At 57.1% G+C, this 21806-nt stretch overlaps 2 protein-coding genes across 2 annotated transcripts; both read left to right on the plus strand.

Annotated features, from left to right (window-relative positions):
- Nucleotides 1–8086: 8086 nt before the first annotated feature.
- PTMS (parathymosin) lies at nt 8087–12660 on the plus strand. The gene is made up of 5 exons (XM_082665430.1): nt 8087–8498; nt 11429–11500; nt 11667–11742; nt 11882–11943; nt 12114–12660. Exons 1-5 carry the CDS (start codon nt 8454–8456, stop codon nt 12162–12164), a joined length of 306 nt encoding a protein of 101 aa, XP_082521556.1. The 5' UTR covers nt 8087–8453; the 3' UTR covers nt 12165–12660.
- Nucleotides 12661–14417: 1757 nt separating this feature from the next.
- LAG3 (lymphocyte activating 3) lies at nt 14418–19759 on the plus strand (the record flags this gene model as incomplete). Its single annotated transcript, XM_082665409.1, is given in 9 exon segments — nt 14418–14475; nt 14782–14930; nt 14934–14980; nt 15317–15576; nt 16232–16495; nt 16893–17168; nt 18679–18921; nt 19203–19330; nt 19603–19759. Coding segments are annotated over 9 exon segments (1530 nt in total). The 3' UTR covers nt 19708–19759.
- Between the last annotated feature and the right edge of the window lie 2047 nt (nt 19760–21806).

A 21806-nucleotide genomic window follows, 5' to 3' on the forward strand; every position in this document is an offset into this window, starting at 1 on the left:
GGAAGTGAAGGGGGTCCCTGGTGACTCAGGAGAAGGTGGTGGGAGCGGGGCTTCTTAGGTTTCTTTGGACTTGATCATTATTAAAGAGGAAAAACACAATAGTGGAGACAGAGGGGAACAGAGAGAAATTAGAAGCTGGCAGACTGGCAAAGTTAAAGCCAAAGACAGAAAAATAAGAAAATGTATTTTCCATTGATATTTCTGGGGAAGAGACTTAGTAAAATCTTTTATCTTCCAGATGCTCTTATCTCTAAACATGCCGCCATGCAAGTGCCCCTTTTCCTCTTGCTCCCAAACAAAAGCATTTTGACATGTGATCAAGAGTTGTCCCAGGAGAGTTCTGCAGCCCAGCCTTAAGGAAGAGTGGGCCTTACCTTCCAGCCTCTCCCTCCTCATTTCATGTCCAGCCTTCCGCAGAGATGCCTAGGAGATGCAGCTTAGCTTCTAGCCTCCTCGTTTGGTCTTTTTCCATTACCTTGTATCCTCTACCTACTGCCTTTAGGTGTCTAGAGCTCTTTCTCTTTTTCCTTCCAAGACTTAAGAATCTGATATCAGGGACTTCCCTGGTGGTCCAGTGGTTAAGACTTTGCACTTCCACTGCAGGGGGCACGGGTTTGATCCCTTGTCAGGGAACTAAGATCCCGCATGCCGCACGGTGTGGCCAAGAAAATGAAATTAAAGAAAAAAATCTGGTTTGTCAGTCATTTTTACCTTTGCATGATTTTAAATCAATTACCTCTCCTAGGAATATTTACAAATTACAGTTTAGCATCTAACTATGACCTGGGCTTTGTCTCAGGTTAAAAAGAGATCCTTGGGACTTCCCTGGTGGCACAGTGGTTAAGAATCTGCCTGCCAATGCAGGGGACACGGGTTTGAGCCCTGGTTCGAGAAGATCCTACATGCCGCGGAGCAACTAAGCCCATGTGCCACAACTACTGAGCCTGTGCTCTAGAGCCCTGTGAGCCACAACTACTGAGCCCACGTGCGACAGCTACTGAAGCCCGCACGTCTAGAGCCCGTGCTCTGCAACAGGAGAAGCCACCGCAATGAGAAGCCCGCTCACCACAAGGAAGAGTAGCCCCCGCTCGCCACAACTAGAGAAACCCGCGTGCAGCATCGAAGACCCAGCGCACCCAAAATAAATAAATAAATTTTTTAAAAAAAAGAGATCCTTGAACAGATGGGGATGAAGGAGGAAATGCAGAGCTCATTTTCAGAGTGCCCAGCGGTGGACCATACAGGCAGCCATCCACTCCAGGAATTGAAGGAATGTAATTTTACAAGTAACCTTTCTGTCACCTAGACATGGTTTGTGTCTGTCTTCCTTCTCCGTCACCTTCCCATCCCTTCCGTCCCCCTCCCTCCCCCCTTCTTCCTTCCTCCCTTCCTTCCTTCCTTCCTTCCTTCCCTCTGTCCCTCCTTCCTTCCTTTCTCACGTCTCTGTCCAGTGAATTCTGATGAACAGAAATTCCTCAGTCATCAGAGTTTCCTGTAGATGATAAGATGTAGGAGGGAGGGTGGGCCCTGCCAGGGGTGAGGCTGAGCTCAAAAGGGGATAAGCATTGTTGGGAAGGAAGAGAAACAGTGGTTTCTCTTCACTGCTTTATCTGATGGAGCCAAAGTCAGGAAGTCCTTGAGAGAGTAGAGCTGGGACAGAAAAGGGGCCCTTGTTAGATGTGAGCTCACGCATCTGGAGCAATCCCAGGGCAGTTGGCTATTGGAGCAGGGTGAGGATGGGGCGATGATGGAGTTAGGGGAGACTGGATTCCAGCCTGAGCCAACGTGAATGGGTGTGATTTGTGTATGTGTATGTGCATCTGTATGTGTGTGTGGGGGGGGAGATAAACCCTGACAATTAGCACTAAGTTGCCCCAGGTAGAGAGACTGAGTTGTATAGTGGACACCAGATCAGAGTGAGATTGAAAAATGACTCAGGAACATGTTTTTAAAAACCAGCTTTTCAGTTTGTTTTATATTCACATCCATTCAACAAATATTTATTGAATGCCTACTGTGTCAGGCACTGTTTCTGGCTCTGGAGATATACACAGAGAGAAAAATAAAGCAGGTTGGAAGTTGGGTAGAGGGACAGGCAAGCAGCTGGGAGGTGGTAGTTGCTTGTTAGGGTGACTAGGGATGGCCTCATTGATAAGGTGACTCTTAAGCAGACTGGGGTTAAGGCATTCTGGGCAGAGGAAAAAGCAAGTGCAAAGGCCCTGAGGCAGAAGTATGCTTAGTGTGTTCACGGAACAAAGAAGCCAATGTGCCTAGACTGATGTGAATGAAAGGAAGAGCCGTAGTGAGAAACAAGGCACAGAGCAAGAAGGAAGCCAGATCCCGTGGGACATTGTAAGACCTACAAAGGACCACTCTGGCTGTTGTACGGAGAATAGACCATTGAGGGGACCACAGCAGAAACAGGAGGACCTATTAGCATGCTGTAGCCATATCCAGATGGCTTAGAGTAGGTTAGAAACAGTGGAGGCGAGAAATGGTCAGATTCTAGGTATGTTTTGAAGATGGAGTTAACAATCTGCTGATGGTTGGATGCAGTACAAGGGAGAAGAGTCAAGAATGACTCCAGAGGGAGTTCCCTGGTGGTCCAGTGGTTAGGATTTGGCGCCTTCACTGCTGTGGCCCTGGGTTCAATCCCTGGTCGGGGCAGTAAGATCTCTGAGAGCCGCAAGGCATGGCCGGAAAAGAAGAAAAAAAAAAGAATAACCCCAGGGTTTTCTGACCTGGGCAACTGAATGAGAAATAAATGACCATTCTGCTTGCCACACTGTACTGTGTGCATATAGGATTAGCTTGAGAACATATGGAAATTGTGTCTGGCTGAAATTGTGATCCTAACCACAAGGCTACACTGGATAACTGAGTGGACAGTCTTCCCTTTAGAAGCTAGCCACCCAAAGCAGGAGGAGGACAACAGGAATACGTGAATCCCATGCCTAGTTCAACCATAAGATATTAGATGTTAGACTACCTTGGGCAGGTATGCTAATGTTAATGGTTGGCATTAGCAGTGGAGTTTTAAGTCTTAGGAACTTCCTGTTGTCTGTTGATCATTTCAAGAAGGCATCCCCAAGGAGGCAGCATGTCTCGTGATTAACGTGGGCTTTAAGGATTGAAGTGTGCGCTGCCTGTGTGGCAGTTCCTGTCAGTAAACATTTATGGAGCTCCTACTATACGCCAGGCACAGTGCAAGGTGCTGGAGATGAAAAGACAAGTAAGACACGGTCTCTGCCCAACAGGGTTCACAGTGCAGTGAGGTTGCCGACATGGAATCCATGATAATCCTGGGATGAAGGCCGCCATGGGAAGATGTATATTAAAAGGGCAAAAGTGGTTCAGAAGAGGGCGTGAGTGGCTCGGGGGGTGGGGTAGGGCAGCCAGGAGAGCATTTCAAGCGGAAGGTGAGATTTTAGGTAGAAAAGCAGTTTATGCATTTCAGCAAACATTGAGCTTCTACAATACGCCAGGTACAGCAGTAGGTGCTGAAGATACAAAAACTCTTAAATCATGATTGAAAACCCAAATTAATTAAGCTTAAGGTGAGTGAGTGATGTTGACCCTTGGAGCAGGGGCAGGACTGGGCTTGGAGAGAAGAGGAGGTGCTCAAGGGACCTTTAGAAAGTGAAATGTGAAGGATCTAGGGAAGAAAGGAAGAGGCGGCGCCTCGGATGACCCCTTGGCATGAATAAATGGCTGGGGGATGGGATCTTCAACTGAAATAGAAAAATGGGGCAGTTGCCGTTGGAAGGCATGGGGTTGAGGCGCTGTGGAGGATCCAGGGAGAGAAGACAGAAGGGAACTGGAGTCATGACTCGCACTCAGGAGAGAAGCTGGCGCTGGAGATACGGGTTTGAGAGTCATCAGCATTTGAGGTATGCGTTGGCAGTGGGACTTGTACCATTGGAGGTGCGTGATGGAGTCGCTTAGGGAGACTGAGTGAGAACAGGACCCCTGAGACCTGGGCCACCTGCATGGGTTCAGTTGGCACCGTTGACTGAATAACCTCCTCCAGATTATTAAGTCCTCCCTCGGCCTTTTACCTTCTGGGCAGAATAAGCCTCTAGCTGTCACTCCTGGTACCATCTCCCCTAGCCTTTTCACTTTCACTTTCCTCTACTCTGGGTCAGCCACATTGTCTGTTTCATCTGTGAAAATGTGGAAATCCTGAGCAATCATGCACCTGTGGTAAAGTACATGACAACAGTGGCCCAGGTGACCTTCCAACACGGCAGCCAGAATTGCTTTTGACTTTCCATGTACAGAACACTGGGGATGGAGACAAGAGACGAGATAGAAAAAGAAAAGGCAGTTTAGGGCCAAGGTCTGAAGTGGTGCTGTCCAATATGGTAGCCACTAGGGCTATTTAAATTGAATTAAAATTGGGAATTCCCTGGCAGTCCAGTGGTTAGGACTCAGCGTTCTCACTGCTGTGGCCTGGGTTCAATCCCTGGTCAGGGAACTAAGATCCCACAGGCCGTGCAGCATGACAGAAAAAAAATAAAATAAAAAAGAATGATGTAGACTTCTATTTAAAATAAATAAATAAGGGACTTGCCTGGTGGCACAGAATCCACCTGCCAACGCAGGGGACACGGGTTTGATCCCTGGTCCTGGAAGATCCCACATGCCGCGAGCTACTGAGCCCATGCGCCACAACTACTGAAGCCCGCGTGCCTAGAGCCCATGCTCTACAACAAGAGAAGCCACCGCAATGAGAAGCCCACACACCGTAAGGAAGAGTAGCCCGCGCCCAGCAACGAAGACCCAACGCAGCCAAAAAATAAATAAATAAATAAATTTAATTAAAATTAAAGTAAAAAACACAGTTCCTCAGTTGCACTAGCCGCATTTCAAGTATTCAGTGACTACACGTGGCTTGTGGCCACTGTATTGGAAACTGCAGATATAGAACATTCCCGTCATCACAGAAAATTTTGTTGGACAGAGTCCAGCCTAACTAAATCTAGGAATCCATCTCCTCTCAACTCTCTACTGTCTTGAGTTTTGAAAGGATTTTTTTTTTAAAGCAAAGGAAAAATGAGGAATAGCAAACGAGGTCATTGGGAGTGGAATGGGATGAAGAGTATAGTGAGGAGTGGAGAGGCCCAACTTTCAGGTTTCTGTCCTCCCATCCTTGAATGATAGCTAACAACGCCTTCCTTAGCACTTCACCTATCGGATAAAGAGGCAAACTGAAAAAACCCAGGAAGCTGAAGAGGGGGAAGAATTCACTTTAGAATGAGATGGAAATAGTTATAGAGTTGAACACCTTCTACAGAGTAGTGAGGGAATTGCTGGGATGTCAGAAGTTTCCAAGGGGCTCGGGCCTCCCCTATTCTCACCTGGCCTTCCTTTTCCCACCTCCAGAAAATGTGTAAGAAGGCACAGGTTTCCCCATTCAACCAGTGGAAAATTCTCCGTTGAATTGTGAACTAAAAGAACTCTAGGAATAGGCAAGCTTCCACAAGGCCTCAGAAATCATTCTTTGGAAAGTAGTAAACACAGGCTGGCATCATTTAACACTCTTGGCCCCAGAGGCCCAGAGACCAACCCCAAGGAATAGGGGGTGGGCTTTCAGCATCCCACTCATTCCAAATTCATCCTAAGTGTGTAGCTTTCTTCTTAGGAAGCCAAGACTTCAGGAGACATGTGTTGTCCAACCAGAGAGCGAGGGCTAAGGGGTGCTTCTCCCATGCAGGAAGGAATTAGATCCAGGCCTCCTGCTTCCCACTTTTTCCTTTGGTCCCTGCGGACCCTAGTGTCCAAACTCTTAGATTCTCAAGGCTCTCCCTTGGGCCTTGGGGCAGGATTCCCATTCTCTGCCTCTCCATCTCCCTGGAATTTTCCACTGCAGCTGCCTCCGCTCCCAGACACCCCTCCCTGGGCAAAATTCCCGGCTCCCTCCGCCTCCCCTTCCCTAATCACACCTCATTCCCACCCCCGGCCCTCAGGCCCAGCCCACAGTCCAACCCACAGCCCACACTAACCCCGGTGGTCCCAGTTAGGGAAATGGGAAGCCAGACCCTTATAAAAGGGTGAGAGGGAAGGTCCTAGGCTCTCTCCAGGGCGGGGATAAAGGACAGTGGAGGGGCTGGTCCCCTGTGGGGCTGGAGTGGGGGGAGTGGCCCTCCTCAAATCCCCATATAAGGCAGGGCAAGCAGTTAGGCTCCTGGATTGGCTGATTCAAATGAGCATTCCACCTGGCAACAGAGTTTCTATTGGCTCTCAGGAAAAATAGGAGGAAGGTGGATGGAGGTTGTTGGTGGCGGTGATTGGAGGGGGGGGAGGGGAGTGGAGATGACCGGAGTGGGGGGCGGTTACCAGGGCAACAGGGTAAGAGCCCAGCAGGGTGTCCAAGATAGCAGGCGGGGCTGCTAGGTGGAGAAGGGGGGAAGAGGAAAGGAGGGTGGGAGGGAGAGGAAAGAGACTGACGGGGAGGGAGCGAGACAGGGAGACTGGGCGGGGGGGGGGGGAAGGGGGAGGAGGGGGGAGAGGGAGATAAATGAAGCAAGAGAGTACAGAGATAGAGAGGGTCAGAGATCGCTAAAGACATCAGCGAGTATGTCAAGAGAAACAGAGACAGAGATGGAAAGATCTCAGAGAAAGATGGACAGAAGTCGGCAAGGAGAAACCTGGGTGGGGCTCCAAGATTTCTGAGGAGACAGAGACTGAGAAACTGATAGAAGAGTCGAAAGAGAAATTAGGAGGTGTGGACACCAAGGGACCAAAAGATGGGGTATTTAAGCACTCAAAGACTAAATGGTGATGATTGGTCAGTTATGTCTTTTTTTATAAAGAAAATGAAAATGATAAAAAGATGAAGACTAATGATAGACAAATACAGGAGTGCACATACACCAAAGATACCTTTTTCCAAACCCTAGCCTTCCATCCCATCCACCTTCCTGACCTTTGCTACACACCCCAGGTCTCCTGTCCCCTCCTGAAACCCCAAGCTTCTCAAAATGACCCAAAGATACTGAGACTGAAGGAGAGGAGCTGAGGGTGTGTGGAACAGTGTGGGCTGGAACCCCCTGCAAAGGAAGCAGATATCATCCAGAAAGGCTGGGGAAGATGGCAGCAGAGGAAAGAGAAAGACCAAGAGAGGGAAAATGTGGGAAATAAGGACATGAAGAGGAGTTGAGGAAAATCAGCTAAGGATATAGGGCCGGGTGACAGACTCAGATGAGACAAGAACAGTGTTGTCTGGAGAGAGAGGGAAGGCAGAGATGGAAGGTAGAAGAGGGCAAGTGAGAAGTGGAGAAGGGGCGACAGAAGAAGAGAGTTGTGAGACAGAAATGGATGAGGAGGGATGGAGATAGAAGGACCAGGCAAAGAAAAGTGAGGTGGGATGGGCAAAGAAGAAAGGTCGAAGATGGAAAAGGGGAAAGGAGATTGGAAGGCCTCTGACTCCCCTCAGATCACAAGCGAGAGCCCGGAAGGGAGGAACCCAGCAGGGGTCACAAAAGTCAGCCTAGGGCTGGACGGAGGGTGGGCGGCCCTTTCTGCTCTCTCAACCCCTCCCAAGGCCACCCAGGGAACGTAGATGCCGCAGGAGAGGGGAAATCCAGCGAGATGTGGAAGTAGCTCCCGCCCTCTTCCTCCTCTTTAAGCTTTTGGTTTCTCTAATACCTGCCCGGCCTTTCCATCTGCTTCCCCCCCACCCCACCCCTTGGCAAAAATCTCGAGGCTATTGGTGGGGTGTCTGTAGGATCCAGGCCATCCCTCCAGCCCGCCCCCAAAAGACACACTCCACATTCGCCGGCTACTAGTAGGTCGGGATTCGGAGAGGTACCTCCCCGCAGGAACCCCACCCCTTCCCACCTCCTCGCCCCACTCCTTCCCACCTCCTCGCCCCACTCCTCTCGCCGCGACCGTAGTCTCTCCATTTCCCCCTCCTGGTGTAGTCCTCCCTCCCGCCTCTCGCGCGCTCCCTCCCCTCGCTTTCATCCTCCTATCCCCACCTCTCCAACCTCCGCTTTCATCCTCCTCCCCTCTCTTCTCCTCCCCGCTCCCGCCTGCCCCACCCCTGGGAAGCCCCTCCCGTCGGGCAGCGCCGCTTTATAAGCGGGTTCCCTGGCCGGGGGCGGCAGCGGCTGGTCGGCGGCAGCTCTGCGGGTGCGGGGGCGGCGAGCCGAGGACCGAGCGACCGCGGCCGGAGCGCGCCGGCCACCGCCCGCACCGCCCTTCCGCCCGCCCTCCGGACGGCCGCAGCCCTGCGGGTCTCCGCTCCAGACCCACCCCCGCCCCACCCCGCGCGCCTCTGCCGCCTCTTCCTGAGCCCCAGCTTGCCGAGCGGCCGCCGCTGCCGCTGTCGCCGCCGCCGCCGCCACCGCGCCAGGTTCCGGCCGCGGCCACCCTCCGCCGTCCAGGGCCCTTCCGTCCCGGCCCCGGGACCCCGACTCCCCGCCAGCTCCGGCCCCGGCCCCGGCACCATGTCGGAGAAGAGCGTGGAGGCAGCGGCCGAGTTGAGCGCCAAGGTACGGGCGGGGCCGGCAGCGGCCCGGCCTCCGCACGCCCCCCGGGCTCCGCGCAGTCGTGCGCCCCAGGCCGCCCCCGACGGCCGCAAGCTGCTTGCCCGGGTGCAGGGTCCCGGTGGACCCCGCTCCGCCCTCCCCCCGCGCCCCAGCCTGGCGCTGCCTGCCCCGCTCCGCGCGGCTCGCGCCAGCGCCCTCTAGCTTCCCGAGCGCCGTGCGCCCGGCTCCCGGCCTGGCCGCTCCGGCCCCGCGCCGTCCCCACCCCTCTCCGGCCCCGGCTCGCGCGCCTCCACCCCGGCCGGTGACCGTCGGAGCTCTGCGCGTCTCATCTACCCTGCCCCCTCCCCCGCGCACCTCTCCGGCGCCCCGTCCCCTGTCCTCCCTTCCAGTCTGACCTCACCTTTCCTCCGCTAAGCGGTTTGAGAGCCTCCGGTGTAAACAGGACTCTCCTGGGAGGCTGTTCCTCTCGGCCCCTCCCCTCGAGGCCCAACCGACTCTTGCTTCTCTCCTCCGACAGCTACTGCCTCTGTCTATTTTCTCCTTCCCTCCTTTCCTTCCATCTGAATCCACTCCTTCGTCCACTGGCCTTCAGCTCTCTTAGTCTGCATAGCCCTCCTCCAGCGTCTCCCCCCACGCTTAAAGAATCTTGAATTCCTAAAAACCAGAAGGGGGTCGGGAACAGCCTTCGAAAAAGCTGGGGCCCAGCATTGCATGGCATTGCATCGCGCTGCCCTTGCTCCCGTCAGCTCCCTCCCTGGCCCCATCCCTTCGGCCTTGCCTCTCTTCCAGCCTTTCTCTAATTTCCCTAGGGAACCTGCTGAGTGTCGCTTGGGGAAATTAATTCGGCCAGGGTTTGGGGGCTGGGAGCCCGACCTTGGGTGGGGGGTGATTGCTGAGGAGGTCACAGAGGTCTCCTGGAGGCCGGTGAAGTGAAAGGGGGAACCAATGGGATTCGAGGCAGTGGGAGAAGGGGCTCCGTGTGAGATCTGACAAGGTGTGCTGAGCGGCCCTCCGGTGGGCTGTGCGGTGGCATGTGACTTCACTGAGTAGGTGTCTTTGTATGTCTGAAATCCAGCGAGCGTGTGGGACTGCCCGTGTCAGTTACATGTGTGCGTGTGGAGACGTAGCTGTTCTGGAACCGTGTGGCTGCTTTGTGAGTGCCGAGTGGCTCGGCACTTGTGCTGTCTCGAGAGTGTGCCAGCGTGCCCAAGCACCGGGCCGTGCGTCTCCGGATCGCGTGGGCGCCCCTCTGTAGCTGTGCGTGTGAATCAGTGTCAGCCTGTGTCAGTGTGTGTGCCCGTGTTGAGTAAATGAGGCCAGAGAGCTGCCTAGCACAAGACCTAGGTCACATACCCTCCTGGAAAAGGGATCATGGAAGGACAGTGACCAGAAGGACAGGACCAGACAGGGGAGGAGAGGGCCCGGCCCCTTGGACTTTGGCCTCTGGTAGACTCCCTCCCTCCCTGGCACTCACTCTCCTTTCCTCCATCAGCCCCGATGAGAAACTCAGGCCAGGGCCGTGCAGACCTGGTGCTGGGGCCCCCAGAGAGAAGCTGACGATCCCCTGGCTCTCCAGGCCCAGGATGTAGGGGAAAGCCCACCAGGTAGTAGAAATGCCACACCGACCATGTGGCAGAGAAATGAGGACAGCGAAGTGGCATGAAGAAACCTAGCTGGAGTGAGAGGGGCAAGCGTTTTGCGCTCCCCATAAAGGGAGAAGGGAATTGAGCGTCCCTCCAGGCCAACCACCCAGCACCAAACCTCGCTCCTGTCCCAACCCTGTTCCAGAAAGGACACACCCTCCCAGGGTGATCTACTCACCCAGAAAACTTCCATCCCCATGGAATCGGATACACAGAGTTGCACACCAACACCAGATCCGATCCGATCACACAGAGACACCACAGTGCCTGCCAAGGGGTGGGGTAGAGAGAGGACTGGAATCTCAATTGGAAGGGCCGGTGTGGTGTCCCGAGAGAGGGGACTCTTGTGAGCACCTCCCTGGGCCACATCACATCAGGACAAGACATCAAAGGTGTGCCTGCTGGGGTCTTGGGAAGGAGAGAGGGGCCGTGTGGAGGGAGGGGGCTCTACACAGGGACCTTCCCCTCTACTTTCCCATCCTGCCCACACAGACCTTGTCTGTCTCTTCGTCTACCAGGTCCCAGAGTCTTTCCCTTCCACGTTTCCCTTACCCTACTTCCCCTGCATCCCCCCTGGCAACGGTGACTCCTACCCTTCTGCCACACCAGTGCACACACCACACCAGGGCCCACGCCGTGCTGGTGCACGCACCATGGGTGGTCGGGAGGAGGAAGCCACCTGCACTGCCTGGGGGCAGGAGTGGGCAGAAGTGAGAGGGGGCACTGGGAGTCGTGCCAAAGGGGCTCTTCCTATTCCTGTAGCGTTGGGCCAGGTACGAGCCTGAGGATTAGGGGGGAAACAAAGGCTTTCGCAGCTGAGAGGGAAGCTGGGAGGGATGCCCAGGAGAGAGTACTCAGGAAAAGGCCCCAGAGATAGACAAAAGGCAGAGCAGGGCCGGCAGAGGGAGGGGGCAGGCGAAGGAGGGACCTCAGAGGGGGTGGGGCATCAGGGCTGCGAGCAGATGGAGGGGATTTGCTTTGCTGAGCTGAACTCTTCAGCCGGTGAGGTTGGGCAGAACTTGGTGGGGGTGATGAGCGCTTACCTTGGCTGCCTCTTCCCGGGCTTCACTTTTCTCCTCCCTCGAGTCTTGGGGAAGGTGTCTGGTCTCAGCCCCTCTGTGGCTGTGAGGACCCTGGGACCTCTGTTCAGTCTCTAAGCCGCACCGCCCACTTTCTCCATCTCCCACTCCTCTAAAGTCACTGCAGAGGGAGAACCGGGCCTGGAGGGACTTAAGTAAGGGCTGCAGATCGTTTGTGGTGAGAGGAAGGTGACCTGTCTCTCTCTTGCAGGACCTAAAGGAGAAGAAAGAGAAGGTGGAGGAGAAGGCAAGCCGGAAAGAGCGGAAGAAAGAAGTGGTGGAGGTGCGGAGGGGTCACCTGCCCACCGGGCCCCCAGCTCCCTTCCTGGGGGCCCGCCTTTCCCCGGCCCCTCACAGCCTCGCCACCCCGCCCTCAGGCCCCTTACCCTTGGCGGGGACGGTGGGTGGAGGCACAGGGCCATCCTGACACCTCCCTCTCCTGTCCGCAGGAGGAGGAGAACGGAGCTGAGGAGGAAGAAGAGACCGCCGAGGACGGCGAGGAGGAGGATGAAGGAGACGAGGAAGGTGGGGAGGGGCAGGGAAGGCTGGGCTCAGAGGAACCGTCAGGGTGGGTTTGAAGACTGAAGCAGGGCTGAGGGCCGCCACAGGGGGTCTCTGCTGGAGCTTCCAGCCCTTCCCCAATGACCCATTTCTGGCTCCTCAGATGAGGAAGAAGAAGAAGATGAGGACGAAGGGCCCGCGCTGAAGAGAGCTGCCGAAGAGGAGGTTTGGGCTGGGTTGTGGGCTGAGGGGCTGTCAGGGATGCAGCAGGGCCGGGAGCCCTTTGGATTTGGACCTAGATCCCGGTGGTGCAGGGCGGGGGCTGGAGCTGGAGCAGCACAGAGGGCGGTCCCTCTCCCAGGTGACGGCTACCGCAGCTCTTTCCCTCTCCACAGGATGAAGCGGATCCCAAGCGGCAGAAGACAGAAAATGGGGCGTCGGCATGAGCCCCCCGCCAGTGGGCTGGGGGTGGGAGGCCCCTCGGGGGCCTGGAGGTGAGGGTAGGGACAGCCGAGCACAGCCGCTCTTCACCTGGCTCCCTGCTCTGGGCCCCGCGCCAGAGCTGCCGCCCTCTCTCTCCCCAGCCTTCTCGTGCCGCCCCTCCACACACTGCCCCCTCCATCCTCACTGCCATCTTCCACCTCCTGACCTGCTCCATCTGAGCTCCCCAGCTGGTCTCCAGTGGCCCCCTCCCTCTCCCTCCTCTCTTCCTCCATCCCCGCAGCCAGCCCCACCCTCCTCTGGGAGCCTCTCCTTCCTAACCTCTGCATCCCAGCCTCACATCCTGCCCATCCCTACCCTGCCTGATCCCTGGGTCTCCCTCAGATCCCCTTCTCTCAGACAGCGCCAGGCCGGGGTGGGAACAGGGTTGGGGCCGAGCCCCACAGCTGCCCCCCTCCCCTCCCCTTTTTGTATAATTTAATAAAGAAACGGTCGCGCTTCTGTTTTTAACCTGCCTCCTGCTTACCCGGGCAGAGCGAGGAGGGTGGCCAATGGCACATTCTATCAGGACCCCTCCCCTCTATAAAAAATCGGCCAGCGGCACCCTCCTACCACCCACCCCGGGAGAAGACGAGAGCAGCAGCGCTCCGGGTGGACAGGGTGGGGGTGGGGCGGTGGAGCTGACTCGCGTCTCGGTTTTGGATTCTTGGGGATGTTCCTCCCAGCCATACACACACCCTTCCCTGCTAACCCGCACCGGGCTAGACACTGCTGAGCCCAGTGGAAAGCTACCAGCCCTATTGTGCTGAACCAGGCAAAGAAACAGCCTCAGAAACAGGAAGTCCCGCCCCTGAAGTGGGAGAGGGCAGGAGACCTGGGTCTCAGCCTCTTTGGATGGAGTGAGAGTTGCCTGGCACTGAGCAGTGAGCTCCTTCCTGGTCAAGCAGGGAGAACTCCAGGACCTCTTGCGGCTCCAGGCCTAATGCAAGTTCTGGCTCCGCAGGCTGGGTGGCGTGGGGAGGAGTTCCCCTCTGGCCTCAGCCTTCCTTCCCTAGTTCTGCCTCAGGTTTTCCCGAGGCAGGATCCCTGCTGCAAGATATCTGCATTTTTCCGTATCACCCTTGCCCTCTCCTAGTTCAGAGCCTCTGGATTGGGAGAGCCTGCTGATCACACAGAGGTCTGAGCTGTAGAGGGGTGTGTGTGATTCACTGATACCATTCATCCCCAAAGATGAGAAGACACCTGTAACTCACCCGGGGTCAGGGTCACACACACACACACACACACACAGCTTTTGTCTTCACACTCCCTACCTGACCTTTAATCTCTGAGCCTGCCTCAGTTTCCTCATGTGTACAATGGGGGATAATATTAGATTTCATGAGTTACTGTACACAAAGTGCCCACTACAATGCCCAGCACATAATGAAGGCACAAGACAGTGCAGCTATTCTTTTCCCTGTGTGTGGGGTGCCCCTCTTCAGACCTACCATCTCTTAGGGTACAGCAGAGCTTCTAGGAGTCATTGGATGGGTGGGGAGACAGGTAGACGAGGGTAATGAAGTTCTGGGAAGGTAAGGGAATAAGGGAGGGGATGAGTACCAAGGAAAGAACTTGCCAAGAACGTATGACTGGGGCCTGGGGAGGCAGCTCAGAGATGGGCAAGTGGGTAGTTCAAGGCAGAAGAGAAGGGCAGAAGTTCCTCAGGAAAGAGAACAGTCAGGAGGGTGGGGGAGGAGTGGAGAGGGCGGTGGGGACACCCAGGACTGAGGAAATAAACAAGGGGAGCGCCATCACAGGGGTGGAGGTAATGCTGCTGGGAATCAGCCCCCTCAGACTTTCCACTGCGAAGCGAAACCGTGAGCCCTGGGGTGCTGGGGGGGGGGCGACGGGGAGGGGAAGTGCGAAAGGTGGAGGGAAGACAGGACAGGGGCCAGGGCCCTGGGAGCAGCAGAAGGGCCTCTAGCTCAAGACAGCCACCTTACCTCCACTCTGCTCTCTGCCAGCACCCTGCCCTATCCCCCGGGACCCCCACCCCATCCCTGACCGCACCCTCCGGCTGCCCGATCTGCCGGGCTTTCCTCTAGATTCCAGCCCCTGGTCGTTGGTTCCTCCCTCTCTCTCCAGGCCTCCATTCCTCTTTTTCTAGATTCTCTTTCTCCAACACCCTCTTTGCAGAACCCCTCTTGAACATCAGTCCTTCCCCACTTTCTGACCTCTTCCCTTTGGAGGGCTGTGTGGCCCAGGGCTCAGAGGAGATGTGGGAGGCTCGGTTCCCGGTCTGGCTGCTTCTGCAACTGCTGTGGGCAGCTGCAGGTAAGGTGGGGACCACCCTCTGGGAGGGTTGACCTCCAGACCCACAGCAGGGGGTGAGGAGGGATTTCTCGATGACCACACAGAGATGCCAAGGCCCTTAGATTGGGTGGATTCTTCTAACGCCTTTCTTGGGGCAGTCCTTCAGCCCCCAAAGCCTCTCTTAGGTCTCCCCCTTGGCAGGGAAGGGGCAGAAACCCAAGGTCTCCCTCAGCCCTGTTTCTCCCTCAGAAAACACTGAGGCTCCTTCTCTGCGTTGAAATCTTTTGGCTCACGGCCCCTCCCCTTGGCCTCTCTTTTCCTCCCCAGTGGAGGCTCCAGACCCTGGGGCAGAGGTCCCGGTGGTGTGGGCCCAGGAGGGGGCTCCTGCCCAGCTCCCCTGCAGCCCCACAATCCCCCTCCAGGACCTCAGCCTTCTGCGAACAAGACAAGTCACTTGGCAGCATCTACCAGACAGGTAGGCACCCCAGACTGCAGCAGCAAGACCCCCAGCTCCAGCCGTAAAGGCGTGCAGACTTCCAGTCCCGGGCCCAAGCCAGCCCTCTGTGTTCTCCCCCCGAGCTGTCAGTCCCTCTGAAGCCAGTGGCTCAGCCTCCCCTGCCGCCCCCCGCCCCCCTCCCCGCCCTTCCTCCGCAGCCTGCCTCCCTCACACCTGCGTCCCCCAGCACGCCTGCCTGTCTCCGGTAGTGGATGGTGCTGGCCAACCGGAGCGGGGGACGGGACGGTTAGCAGTCCAGAGATCTTCCTTTGGGTGGGCTTCCTCATCCTCAAAGTGTGGTTGGACGGCCTCTTCCCCGGGGTTTCTTCCCCTCGCATTTCTCAGTCCCATCTCTCTCCCGCCCAGTGAGCCCGCGGCGCTCTCCCCGCGGGGCCCGGGGCCCCGCCGCTACACGGTGCTTAGGCTGGCTCCCGGAGGCCTGCGCGTCGGGAGGCCGCCCCTGCAGCCCCGCGTGCAGCTGGATGAGCGCGGCCTCCAGCGCGGGGACTTCTCGCTGTGGCTGCGCCCGGCCCGACGCGCCGACGCCGGCGAGTACCACGCCGCTGTGCGCCTCGGGGACCGCGCTTTCGCCTGCCGCCTCCGTCTGCGCGTGGGCCAGGCGGCGGGTAGGTGTGGCGGGGGTGGGGGGGACGGAGGGGGGAACGGGGCTAGGAGGAGGGCGCCCCATATCCCGCCGCCCCGGAGGCAGGAAGGGCTGCGCAGAGGCTGGCTGTGCGTCTAAGGATGCGTCCCAGGCCCTGCCGGAGAGCCCCGAGCAGAGGGGCGGAAGGGGCCGGCGAGCCTGCCTGCGGGGTGGAAGGTGCCCCCGGAGAAGCACGTGTGTGTAGGGAGGGCCGGGTGGAGAGATCGTATCACCCCTCGAGCTCCCCTCCCCGACCCACAGCGGGAGTGCCAGGGTGGAGGAGGGGATGCACCCCTTCGAGGGGGGAGCGCGGGGCTGGAGTGACTCCGTTGAGACATCTGTAGTCTGTAGCTCGGGGTGGCCTTAGTGGGGATCCTCAAGCAAGGCCTGGAGAAGGGGAAGCGTAGACCAAGCCCAGTGAACTGGAGGCAGGGGGCAGGGGAAGTAGGCAGGGGACTCCTGGGTATGCATTTTAAGCACCTCCGGGGCCAGGCCCTGGGCTGGGTGGGTGGGAGGACGGTTGGGAGAGAGAAGACAATGAGATCTACAGCCAGGTGCCTGTTTCCAGGAGCTTCCAGCTTAGCTGGCCTGATGTGTTGGGAAAGTGGGCCTGATCAACCTTCTCTGTCCTTGCGCAGTGACTGCCAGCCCCCTCGGGTCTCTGTGGACCTCCAGTTCCGTCATTTTGAACTGTTCCTTCAGCCGCCCTGATCTCCCGGCCTCTGTGCACTGGTTCCGGGACCCAGGCAGAGTCCCCGTTCAGGAGTCCCCCCATCACCTCTTAGCCGGAAACTTCCTCTTCCTGCCCCATGTCAGCCCCTTGGACTCCGGGACCTGGGGCTGCACCCTCACCTACAGAGATGGCTTCAATGTCTCCACCACGTACAGCCTCACTGTTCTGGGTAACTCCTCCAGTCTGCGTTCACACTTGACCACAATCCCTTCCTGCCCCCCCTTCCCCCCGTCACCTCCCCCGGGCTTATGAGCCCCCAAACCAAGCTGATGGCACCTGTGATTGCTCTGGGCCTCACTGTCCCAGTCCTTTCTCTTTCTCTTTGCAGCCTTTCAGCGGCTTTTCCCTTCTAGCTTTTCCCTTGGTCATCCAGCCTCACTTGCCGCCTTTTGGTCTCCTATTGGCCCACGCACATTCGGGGGTTCTGAGCACCCGCAGTTCATCCACCTTATTCTGCTCCTTAGCACTCTTCAGAGCTGGACCACCTCCTTCACCCTTCCTCCTCCCTTCCCTGCAGACCTAGCGCTCCAGCCCCTTTGTAACTTGGGGCTCCCTTTTCTTTGCAGGCCTGGAGCCCCCAGTCCCTCTGACAGTATACGCTGGAGCTGGTTCCAGGGTGGAGCTGCCCTGCCACCTGCCTCTGGGTGTGGAGACCCAGTCTTCCCTCACTGCCACATGGACCCCTCCTGGGGGAGGCCCTGACCTCCTGGTGGCTGGAGACCATGGCAACTTTACCCTTCTACTAGAGGCTGTGGGCCAGGCCCAGGCTGGGACCTACACCTGCGGCGTCCACCTGCAGGGGCAGCAGCTCACTGCCACTGTCACTTTGGCAGTCATCACAGGTCAGCCCCATGTGGGAAAGGACAGGAAGGGAAGGCTAGCTGGGCAAAGACTGGGCAAGTCCGCCTCATGATGCCAGGCCACTGGGCACAAGTTGCAGGGGGATGCCCCTTGTGGCCTCCTGTTTTTTCGCCCCCATATAACGAACAGAAACTGAAAACCTCCCCTGAGTCACTGGATGAATGTTCCACTCTTCCGTAAGGGACTCCCCTGCTCTGAATTGGGGGGAGGGTCAGAGAAGTTAGAAGGAGAGGTGGCAGAAGTTTGAATGGTTCAAGAGAAGTGGAATATAGTTCAAGAACCCGTGTCCACTTTGGAGCCAGGGCCTGGGTTAAAGTCGCAGGAAGTGGCCTGGATTGGGGAGGAATTAATAAATCCGTCCCTTAGTCAGTAAATATTTACTGAGCGAGGGCTTTTCAAGACAGTATAAAACAAACATAGAAGAAAAAACTAAACAAACTCAGAAGGTATGTGTTGATTGATCGGTAACTATCACCGCTTGGTTGTGTCTGCCGAACTCACCTATGCCACTAAATAGCTCCACAAAGTAGGCACTTAATAATGTACATTGGTTGAATAAATAAATGAATCTGCCAACAACACATCTCCTGAAGACCAGTGCTGGATTTCCACCTGCTTCCCAGGTATCTCTACGTAGATATGGTACCCACACCTCAGCCTCACTCTGAGCCCCATCTTTTCCTCGCACCCAATCCTCTTGCTAAGTCACCTTCCCGTCAGCCACTCGTGTCCTACTCATCCTCAACTTCCTCCTTCCCAGTCAGTTACCACAGCCTACCAGTTCTTTCTGTCCAAGGTCTTCCTGAGGGTCCACTGTCGAGTCAGTTTTCCAAGCTATCTGCATGACACCTCAATGGGAGAGAGATTGTTGTCCCTGTTTTACAGAGAAGGAACTTTCCCAAAGTCACAGAGCTGGGAAGTGCCAGACTTGGGGCTAAACTCAGGTGTCTGTGCCAGCAAACCTTCAGGGGCCTGTACGCCATGCTCAGCTCCAGGCCATTCATCGATTTTCTCCTCCTGCCCATCCCCGCCGCACAGCTTCGAGATGCTCTGTCCCTAGATCGGTTGATCTGTTCTCTAGACATTCAGAAATGGGGCTAGAATGCATTTGGGGGACACAGATGTGAGCCACAGCACGGAAGCAGGAAAAGTGCAAGGTCTCCGGGAGGCCAGCTCACCTGAACGATGGGGGAGGGGTTCTGAGTGTTTGAGTAGAAAGTCATGAAAAGGAATCTGAAATCTTTGTCACGTGATCCTTCGGGCCGTCCCCCGAAGGCAGTAGGGAGCCTGGAAAGTTTGGGGGCAGCAGAGTGATCTGACCAGAGCTTTGTCTTGATAAGATTAATGTGGCCATGACCCTGATCTCCTCCCCTCCACCTCACCCAATCAGAGCCCAGGTGAGTCAAGGCAAGTGAGACTTGGGGGTCGGGCCTAGGCTTTCATGTAAGGGGGTCGGGGCCCCCAAAGATCTCTTCCCTTTAATTTTTTCAGTGACTCCCAAATCCCACGGATCACCTGGCAACCTGAGAAAACTGCTTTGTGAGGTGACTCCGGCATCTGGACGAGAACACTTTGTGTGGAGCCCCCTGGACGAGCGGTCTCGCAGGACCTCCGCAGGCCCCTGGCTGCTGATGCCGGAGGCCAGGCTCCTTTCTCAGCCCTGGCAGTGCCGTCTGTACCAGGGGCAGAGGCTTCTCGGGACCGCCGTATATCTCGCTGAGCTGTCCCGCCCAGGTCCGAGACCCCACAGCGCCATAGCCCCAACTCCAGACCAGTCACCTCCATCCCACTTCCAGACCTCCTCCCCACACCACGCTCGCTCCTTCTCTCCAGTCAGGGAGCTGACCTCCAGCTCCTGTCTAGGCCTGACCCACTTCTGCCAATAATTAGCTGAGTGACCCTGGACGAGCGCCTTAAACTCTCCGGGTCTCATTGCCGGTAACATGTGGGGGTGTGGCAGGGTGTCCTTCCGGCCATGACCCTATGGCTCTTGCAATCCTGACCTCTCTCCGTAGGCGCCCAACGTTCCGGGGGAGCCCCGGGGGCCTGGGAAACAGGCCACCTTCCTCTCCTCATCCTTGGGATCCTCTTCCTCCTCGTGTTGGTGACTGGAGCCTTTAGCTTTCACCTTCAGAGAAGACGGGTGAGCCGGGAGCCCCCCTCCCCAGTCCTCGGTGTGCTGTCTGGCACCCCTTCCTCACGTAGATGAGCAAGGTTGACCCCTGAACTTGCCCTCAGAGCCCCCTCTCCATGAGCCTCTGCACTCCAGGGACCCCTTGTGCCTGAAGGAACCAAAGGAGGGGCTGAGGGAAGGCCTGGGACCATATGGGCAAGGAGGGGCCTGGGAAGGAATAGCTTATTCCCTTTCCCTTCCCCCTCCTCTTCCTCCGACCCTCTGTGTCTGTCTTCCCACAGTGGCGACCAAGCAGATTCTCTGCCTTAGAGCATGGGACTCACCCACCTCAGCCTCAGGGCAAGACAGAGGATCCGGAGCCGCAGCCGCAGCTGAAGCAGCCCTGAGCTGGAGCCGGGCAGCCCCTGCATCTCCGCACTTCAGTGCAAATAAACTCCCCGTCAGCAGCAAGCCTGAGTCCGGCCCCTTCTTGCCCAGGGAAGGTTCTGCCTCTCCCCAGCCTCTGGGCTCCCTTCTCACACCCTGGCCTTCTGACCTACTTTCCCCAGGCAGTCGTGCATCTTCCCCTTTTCCGTTCCTGGTTTCTTCGTGATTCTTTCTTCCTGGTGTCTGTCTTGCTCTTTCTTTCTCCTGGGGAGTCGTTTCCCTGAAGGTCCGGGCAGCCCTCACCCCTCACCCCTCCAGCCGTCTCCTCCGTCCTTCTGCTCACGCTGCTCCGGCTGCCCGGTTTCCTTTATATTTTGCCCTCAGGCCCACCCCACGCACGCCATACCTCAGCACTGTCCTTGGCCCTCTGGCGGCAGCGCACGCACGCGCGCACACACGCGCGCGCACACACACACACACACACACACACACACACACACTCAGCCCTGCCGGGTCGAGTCCTCCCGAGATGGGGTCTCGCAACCTTTCTGGGTGGCAGCCTCCGCCTCACCCCTATATTCCGCAGCCCTGGGCGACCTCTCTGGTCGCAGGCACGAGCGCACACTGCCACCCAGTGGTCTCTGTTTGTCACACACCACAGGGTCACAGGGCAGGCTGAGGCAGATTAGCAGTGTGGGGACCGGGGACCAGGCAGCCCCGATGCCCCGTGGGCTGGCTCTACCTTTGTGACTGCACTCTCCGTGGTCCGCGCATGAGAGCGCACCCAGCAACTGTCTCTCGCCCTGTACACCCTCAGGACAGATCACCCTGGCCCTGGCAAAGTTATGATCCAAGTCTGACACAGGGGAGTCCTGGGGACAAAGTGCCCCACGTGGGGAAGAGAACAGACACCCAGACCCTGGCTGCTGCTAACGCCTCAGGAGTCCGGACCCCTGGCTTCTGGTCCCGGCTGTGCTGATGTGACCAGAGCTCGTCTCCTTGAGCCTCAGTTTCCTCATCTACGAAATAGGACCAGGAGGATAATGCACCCAAAGGGGTTGTGCAGATATGGGATAATACGAGGGCTTCGAAATCTGTGGGTGTGCTGAGCATCCATTCGTGAAGGAGGAGGAGACCCACGAGCCTGATCGCCTCCTTGCTCTGTCTGTCTGTCTTTCTAGGAGGGAACATTTCTCTGGGTGGGGCAGACGGTGCTTTAGCAGAGCACGCGCGCGCGCGCGCACACACACACACACGGACCCAGCCCTCCGCCTGCAGTGTTTGCAGGGCTCTGGACTTGGGCTGAGGGAGCTGTCACCCTGGACTGGAGGGAGAACACACTGCAAGTGGGTGGGAGCTGGTCTACAGGCGCCAATGGGGGGGTGCACAGACACAGGATGTGGCAAAGGCCCTGCCACTGTCCCCCGAGCCTGTGTGCTGTGTGCAGTGACACAGACACGAACCATGAAGCTGAAGACCTGCCCCGTGGAGACACAATGGCCAGAGACTTGGGGACAGAATGGGGAGAGGAGCACCTCCGTTCCGTACAGAGCCCTGGCGGGGAGGGGCCGGAATAATGACCCATTTGAGGCCATCTGAGGTTCCCAGCCTTAGGATGGTGGTGACCCTTGTCTCGTCATAGGCAGGGACACAGGGGCACAGAAAGGAGGCTCTGGGGCTCGCCAGGGACGGTCGCACTGTAAGGGAAGGCCTGAAGCCCCTCTGAGCGGCCTTCAAAGCACCATCTACCCCCTTTGCTGTGGGCTAGGGGCGCTGCCAAGGAGACTCCTTAGCTCTGCCCACAGCCTGCTCTCCACGGCCGTGGTGAAAGCCACCAGGCTTTAATGGAGCAGGGGTTTCCTGGAAAGTTCTGTGGGTGACATTCTTCCTCTCTACAAGGTGACACCCTCTGCCCTTTGGGCTTCTGAGAGGAGTCACTGAGGATGCACAGGCTCTGTGCAGGGACGTCCCCGCGCTCATGCACAAAGGGGACAGGGAGGGGACAGAGGCCACCTGTTCCTCCACCCACTGAGGAAGAGAAGAGCAGAGAGCGGAAGGAAATGGGGGCAGGGGGCTTGTGTATACGGTGCTCCTTTGATTAATTCTCGGCCTGTCTCTG

The sequence above is a fragment of the Grampus griseus genome (genome assembly GCF_964374135.1).
Source record: "Grampus griseus genome assembly, chromosome: 11".
NCBI classification, from domain to species: domain Eukaryota; kingdom Metazoa; phylum Chordata; class Mammalia; order Artiodactyla; family Delphinidae; genus Grampus; species Grampus griseus.